The 8,032-nt window shown below is 36.3% G+C and overlaps 1 protein-coding gene across 1 annotated transcript; it reads left to right on the forward strand.

Moving 5' to 3' along the window:
* The first annotated feature begins 258 nt into the window (after window positions 1–258).
* On the forward strand, window positions 259–7,713 carry LOC110106589 (tobamovirus multiplication protein 1-like). The gene is made up of 3 exons (XM_028699003.1): window positions 259–568; window positions 7,382–7,472; window positions 7,558–7,713. The coding sequence occupies exons 1-3, from the start codon at window positions 416–418 to the stop codon at window positions 7,665–7,667; spliced, it is 354 nt and encodes a 117-aa protein (XP_028554836.1). The 5' UTR covers window positions 259–415; the 3' UTR covers window positions 7,668–7,713.
* Window positions 7,714–8,032: the final 319 nt, after the last annotated feature.

An 8,032-nucleotide genomic window follows, 5' to 3' on the forward strand; every position in this document is an offset into this window, starting at 1 on the left:
TATAATTATTTAATAGTTATATTAGAGTAATCAGCTTAAAAAGTTGATAAATCCACTTAATGATCAAATAATTTAAAATACTATAAAATTATTATCACTAATTTTAATAATTTTAAATAAAAGGAAAGATTTTAATCTAATATTTAAAAATCCTAAAAATAACATATAATTGGATGAATAATAATAATTATAAAAGGAATATTAAAAATCACATTTCATTATTAAGATAAAAATATAATTGGATCGAATCCGAGGTTCACCGCCCATTCGCTTTTCTGACCCATTTATCCGACCTTTGTTGCTTCTTCGATACAGAGCTGTAGCTTTACTATCCTTTCAAGTCGCTTGTAAATCTCACTGGTGATTGTTGAACTTGGAAACCCTAGCGCGGGAGCTTAAGGTGGGGAGATTGGAGATGAAGAGGTTAGCATTGGATGTGGAAGCGTCGATGGCTGCCGACAATAATATCTCCGGCTGGTGGAATAAGATCAACGAGTCAACTCAGTGGCAGGATGGGGTCTTCTACTTCCTCTGCGCGGCATACGCCCTAGTATCTGCCATCGCTTTGGTTAGACTTCAGGCTTATGCCTTTCTTCTGTTTTGTAGCTCAGGGTTGTTATCGAACGTTTACTTTAGAACGGTTTTTATGCTTGCCAATTGGATTTTTTGGGATTAGGAAGGTTTCTAGATCAAAAGAAGATTTTTTCGATTTGATTCTCTTGATAATATCCTGCTAAGAGTTAGGTCTCCGCTGTTCAGACGGTGAATCTGCTATCTTTGATGCTTCATGTTGATAAAAAATATATTTTTTTTCTCACCCGTTGGTCAACAGTTTCAGCCATGCAGTTTCGGATTCCTATATTTTCATGCTTGTAATATCAATTGAGGATTTAATTAGAATAATTGCTTATAGAACATTACGCTCATCAGCAGCAATTTCCTTATCCCAGCACTTCACCTATGGTTACAAGGATATACGGAATTGCAGTCGATGATCTAGAATAAATTTAAATTTGTATGAGTAGCCTTAATTTTAGTTTCCAGGTTGGCTGAGATATAGGGGTAGAAATGATGCTTATGAAGCCTTTCTCTTGGCACATTGTATGATGTGAGATGGACTTTCTAGGATTTGAAGCACATGTTGCTACAGTTTATCACTCAGTCCTTTTTTCAGCCATGCAAGTTTCTTCTTATATCAAAATTTCATAACAAGTGGTTTACAATTTCTATACTAGCTTCTCATTTTTCTCTGCCGTATGCTATATATTTTATTGGGCATGTATGCTAAAATAATAGAGGTCATGGAACATTATACTTTTTTTTGGATATTTACATGCGTACCACAATATTCTTATGCATTTACATCTTTAGCACCTATATCTTTATATTTACTTATATAATGTAGTAAGAAAATATCATTAAAATTAACTTATTTAAAGTGAGATACATCCTTTCATGCTTTTGATGTGATTGGGCACCAAGGTGTTGTATATGTAAATATAAATGTTTAAGTGTTAGGCATGTAAATAGATTAGAATTCTGTGTTATCATTTGTTCCTTAAGTTGTAAATTTTTTTGTGGGATTTTCCTTTATTCAAGCTTAGATAAAAGAGTAATTAATGCATTATGGAATATCACTCTTCATTATTTCTGAATCTTGAATCTTAAAATTTATCAACCATTTGAAAAAAAGTTCTTAATAATCATATTTGACACTCTATGTGAGTATCTATAATCTAATATTGTGCCAGTAATGCTCAAACAATATTTTTTATGCTAGTTTGTTCAAAGGTGTATTGTCTTGTGGGTTCCTTGATTCACCAATTGAAAAAACATCTTTTTCTATTATATTTTATAGTTATCAAGTTTGAAGGCTGTTAACTTCATAAATAATTTGCAATGTTTAATCCAAACGATTTTTTGTCTTTTAGTAACTTATAATGATCTTTTGTTTTGTCCTGCTTATAAGTAAAGAGATGACAATAATTGTATTTTATTAATTATGCAACAACAATCACTTTCGAAGTTCAGCCCTTTAACTTTGATCTTACAATTTATTTTGCAGCATGCATTTCAATTTTATTCGCCTTGAATCGCATGTGTTTCTTATGCTTTTCTCCTTATTTCCCCCATCATTATATTATTCTTCTTATCACTAGTTGGCGGAGTTTTTGTTACATGTTGGCGGATTTTTTGTTACTTGTTGGTGGAGTTTTGCCTAATGTAGCACCATGCATGTTTGCTAACTTTCTATTGACATCAAAAGAACCAATGTATGTGTGTTGCATTTTGCTTTAGTTCGAGGAGGTACTTTTATTGTAGATTGACTAGGGAGTTGAGAATGAGAGAAGGACAATGTGGGTTATGTTTTCAAAGCATAGAGCGCAATGCAATCCACAATATTTTTTGCTTCAATTTGCAACTCTTAAAGTGAAGAATCAAGTTAGTCTTTTTTAATTGGAGCACTCATGATTTGTTTATTGTGTTTATGTGTCTATATGTGCGTGTGCAAACACAACCATGGTAATTAACCAAAATTAAACCACATAAGATTATTGTTTCATTCCATATAATGATATATGCAAGAATAAACAACAAAAATTTTGCCAAAATTTCATATCACAACAATGATATATCAAATTTAAAACCAAGTCCAAAGAAAGTATGCATAAAGTTTTTAAACAATTTCTAGGAGATTTTGAAGAGTATTTTAAATTCAACAAGTTGATGTGAAATAGAAATCAAGATTGAAATATGCGAATCCAATAATTTAAAAGTCGGAGAGGAATTGTGCTTATCAAGTGAATAATACCTTAAAATTGATGAGAATACATGAGATTAAGATTTGCATGTTTGTTGAGATCTGCATGTCTTTGATTGTCTGCTTGAAGTGAGGGTGTGGTCAATCGATAGAGAAGAATTTGTTGAGTTCTGTACATAAGTGTTATTGATTGTCTGCTTGAAGTGAGGGTGTGGTCAATCGATAGAGAAGAATACACCTTAAAGAGAAGAAATGGAGATGAGAGTTGCATGGAGAAGAAAACTTCATGCGTTCCTTGTTTGCATGCGAGGGCGTGGCTTATTTATTTTTCACGTAAACTAACAAGATGAGCAATTATGAAACGATGTCGGTTAAATGCGCAAAATTGGAATAGTAAGTGAGCCCTTTGTGTGATGAGATGTGATTCACAATAAACCCATTTAATGCTCCTTGAAGTCCAAGCGCATCAAGGGAGAGTTGTTCATAATCGGTTTGCATCACAACACTTGGCTTTTAAATTACTTTTTGATGACATTAAGAGAGTTTGATTGAGATAATGAAAAGGAGAGAAAGAGAACAATGAGCTTGTGGACCAGAAAAAAATCTTCTTCTTCTTCGTTTATTTGCTTTGCTCAATGGTTACTATCAAATCACTTCTTGATAACGTTTAGGGAGTCAGATTGAGATAATGAAAAGGAGAGAGAGAACAGTGAGCCTAATGTCTTCTGCTTCTTTTATTTACTATGCTTAATGGTTACAAATGGAGCACTTGAGCTCTTCGTGCTAGGGTTTTTGTTCAAAATCATCTCAAAATTTACTTGGGCTTAGGGAGAGAAAGGATCCAGCTTAATTAAAAAGACTCATGTACCGAATTTTCCATGGTTTGTGCGGTATACCTAAGAGGTGGAAGGTTCTTGAATGTTTGATTTGTGAAGATCTGAGAAACTGAGAGTTTTTGGAATTCTGTTTTTAGTGAAGAAGGGATTTCTTTGAGGCTGTGGAGGCTTTAACAGCCGTGGCCTTCAGTTTCTTGAAAAGCAGTTAGCTGGGGAAGCAGGTAGCCGGAAGGATAAGGAAGCCGCAGATGTTGGGGCTGAAACAGCAGGATTCTGCTTCTTTGAAGCCTCACGGTTTGGAGCAGCAGCAGTACACTTGGGAAGTCAGCAATTTGGCGGTATGGAGTGGAAACAAACCTGGTTCTTGAAGACTGAGCCAGTGTTCTGGTAGCAGAAACGAGCAGGGAGGCTGGTTGGCTGAACCTTGCAGCTGGCTGTGGACAGCGGCAAGGCCAGGGAAAGGAAGAGTAGGAACTTGTACTTGGGATGGACAGCTGGAGGAAGTGGTGGGTGCAGTTCTTGGAGACTCCATGGAAGCACTTGGAAGAAGGAGAAGAGCGGTTCTTGGAGACTTCAAGAGGGACCCAAAGGGCAGCTGTAATTAATAAGACATTTCAAATGAGTGAACAACCAAAATCTATCCATTTCTCATTCCCAATGCCTTTAAATAGGCAAGTTTATTACAACTATATAAAAATCCCTCCAACTTTTCAAATTCAGAAAAATATTAAAAAATAGATTAAAAAATTCTATTTAAGTAATTATTCAATTACTCGGAGGAGATTAACCCTTAATGATCCGACTAGGCTATTATTAGCTGGCCCTTTTAGGTCCTCATGCGCGCATAGTTGGGTTAGCAGCCCACCATCTCAAAGTAAACATCCATCAAGTATGCAAATTTATCAAATGAATTATGCTTACATGCTTGAAATTCTTCACAATAGTCTAGATCTTCAGGATATAATTCCTTTACGTATTCAAATCCAAGGAATTTAGAATCAAGAGTAGTGAGTAGAGTATACCTACGAGAGAGAGCGTTGACTACCACATTTGTCTTACCTTGTTTGTATCGGATGATGTATAGGAAGGTCTTAATGAATTCCATCCACTGAGCATGTTTTTTCTTCAATTTATGCTGGCCCTTGAGATGCTTGAGTGACTCATGATCAGTGTGTATTACAAACTCCTTGGACAATAGATAGCGTTGCCATGTTTTCAGGAATCTAACCAAGGCATACTGTTCCTTGTCATATGTGGAATAATTTAGGGCTGCACCATTCATATAATTTTTTCCAGAACGATCTTAGAAAGCAGATCCAGTCGACTCTCTAGGTACTCAAATTTTCTCGCGGTACTCTGCCACCGAGCCTTCCTATATTAGGACAAATAACTGCTTGTAGAAGTCTCCTTCCCTGCTTGTTCTGAAATGTTCCAATAAGCACTTTGTGAACTCCCTCCAACTCCATATGAGCCACCTCATGTCTCTCCATTGGTTTTAAGCCAACGTCTTCCCTTCCGAACATAGGCCGGCTGTCGTCAATCTCTCATCTTCCGTTAACCAATTGACGGTGAAATATCTCTCTACCTTATAAATCATCCTGTGTGCATCCTCTCCCTAAAAAATGGGCATCTTCAGCTTCCTGATCTTCTGATCTCCCCCATTTCCTCTAATTTCTCCAGAATTTCCCCTTCCCCGAGTATCCCGATCATCCCTTCCACATTTGTACCCAAACCCATCTTTGATTTCTACGCTCTTTTCTTCAAAATCAGCACCTCTTCTTCCATAATTTCCCTCACTTCTTTCCCAATCAGCACCCCTTTACTCATGCTCCGCATATCCACGCCTCTTCCCATACCTTCCACCTCTTTCCTCCTTCTGGAAAGGTTCCAGATAGGGTTTTCTCCCTTCCTCTAAGATCTTCACATTATTTTCATCCCTATGATTTTCAGAGTTTTTATTTCTTCCTCTCGGCACTCTTGCCTTCGATGCCGACATTTGGTTTTGATGCTCCCATATCTTCTTCACCATCTCCTGAAGGTAAAAAATTTTGTCTTCCGTGGAGGAAATTCTGTCTTCTACCCTTTCTTTGATTTAGCTCTTCTCCCCCTTGAGACGTTCTTCCAAAGCATCAAACTTCTTGGCCACCATCGACACCCGGATCAGTGCTAAAATCAAAATTCAGGAATTCAACCAGAAAACAGCAAAAAATCAGCTGGTAGATGATGAAATCTGCTGCAGAAATCAGTCCAAATAATCCAAATTCCAGCCCCAGACACCGCTTTGATATCGATTTGATGGGAAACACTTTAGTAGAACTCCAATGTTTCTTACCAATATTGGGATTTCAGCAATCTTCCCCCAAGATTCTCCAAACAAATCAAGAAAACAATGAGCAAACATGTAATAATTGATGAAAGTGGGAGGAAAATACCAAGTTACAATTGATCCTCAATTCGAGAGGAGGATCGTTCTCTCCCAAATCTGTAGACGACGCTTGAGCCCAAGACGTCAAAGCCTCCAACAGAAAATTCAGCAAAACATAGATAATCCTAACCCTAATGCACCCCCATCTACTTAAAACATACAATAATTTCTCAAAAAGACTAAACAACCCTCCCCTAATTCAAAATCCCTCCTAGCCGCCTCTGTCTCTCTCTATTCAAGCAGTGGACCCTATCCCAAGGGGGCGGGAGTTGCCTTGGATGGAAACAATAGGCGGCTTCAAAATTGGACTGACCCTTTGTCCAGGGCCGGCTGAACCGATCCAGGTTGGACTGGTCTAACACTATGTGAAGAATTATAGCGTATGTAGTACTTGTCAGGCACTAGAAAAGTTGCCAAAGGTCACTTAGACCAGTATCCTTTGCTTACCACGCAATTGCGAATCCTTTCTCCTTTCTCTCTAGACTCCATGCCCTTAGATTCTTAATCCTTGTGATACTTTAGCCTGGATGCTTCTCAACAACATCTATAGTTTGTCATTGAATTGATTATTGTGCCTAAGGTCGCTTTGTCAATTTTGATGGCCATGCCTTTGATGTGATGTGAGATGGCACCTGGAATGTCACTGGATAAATCTAGTGAAAAGGTGACAAACATAGAGTGGCCGTTACGGTTAAGTTACTATCATTTTTAAATCTTGTTTTATTTTTATATATCCACTTCCAATTGCTAACTAAGAAGGACACCAATTAGTTCAAACTACCATTATTTATTAAATTGCTTCAATGTCTATTGTTCATTTGTTCCTTACAAAGTTCTCGTTTGAGAAAATAATAGCATTGTTAATCAGATTAATCTCTCTTCATGTTGAATCCCTAGTCAATAAATGAAAAGCACATGAATTTCATTATGCATTGTCTTTTTTTCATGAACAATTAAACCGTTTTGGTGTATCCCATCTCATAATCATCCGGTACATTTAGGTTCACACAATAAAAGCTTGATCTGTTTCTATTAGACGTCAACTTCTAGAAGACTGCAAATGTCATCTTTTTAAACTAAGAAAACCAGTGGTTTATATCTCAATCAATAGAGAACAAATTAATCCTTACAAATTCATCATTTTATTGCTTCAGAGTGTCTTGTACTTCAGCGTTTCAAAATGCTTTTGAAATCAAATTTACACGCAAAACATAATTGTCTTGTATATTTAACTCAAAGATGTGGTTTGGTTGTTTTTAGTATAAAGTAACTTAATTATTCATATCAAATATAATTATTACAGTAACATTCTTTCTCGGCATGATATTTCATATTTTGGGATTTTAATTCTTTTTCCAGATTCAACTAATTCGAATTCAGCTCCGTGTGCCTGAATTCGGCTGGACAACCCAGAAGGTGTTCCATCTTATGAACTTTATTGTGAATGGAGGTGAAGTTAGGACCATGTTGACATTTTTTTGCGCAAATATGTAACATTGATTTCCCACTTTCTAAACCATGCTCTTTTTTTGCAGTACGAGCTATCTTATTTGGGTTTCATGCTCAAGTTTTTCTCTTAAAACCAAAAGTAAGCACCAATGTTTTCAAAAAAATATTAAGAAAGAAGTACGGCTTATTTCTCTAAAAGCAATGGATTGTAAACCTTTTTTTTAGTGATTGTTACCGCTGCTGTGCACGCACCGTTGTCCTTTGCTGTTCTCTTTGCTTTCATGATCTCAGGTTAAATTTAGTTCCAGAATATTCTGTGAAATCCTTTTCAGAGCTCCTTTTAACGTTTATGATGATGCAATTGCTATAGGTCACTATGACGCATTAATTCTTGTTGAAGTTTGTCCGTTTCTTTAGTTCTTTTAGTCATGCACCTCATATCTAAATTTTTTATCACAGCAAGATCTTAATGATGCATTATGATACTTTTTTTTTAACATTTGGCAGTTGGTTTGTGTAATATGTGAATTCTCTCTCTTTTTTTTTAATCATAGGTTCTAA

Source organism: Dendrobium catenatum, unplaced genomic scaffold (genome assembly GCF_001605985.2).
Source record: "Dendrobium catenatum unplaced genomic scaffold, ASM160598v2 fragScaff_scaffold_1199, whole genome shotgun sequence".
Classification (NCBI taxonomy): Eukaryota; Viridiplantae; Streptophyta; class Magnoliopsida; order Asparagales; family Orchidaceae; genus Dendrobium; species Dendrobium catenatum.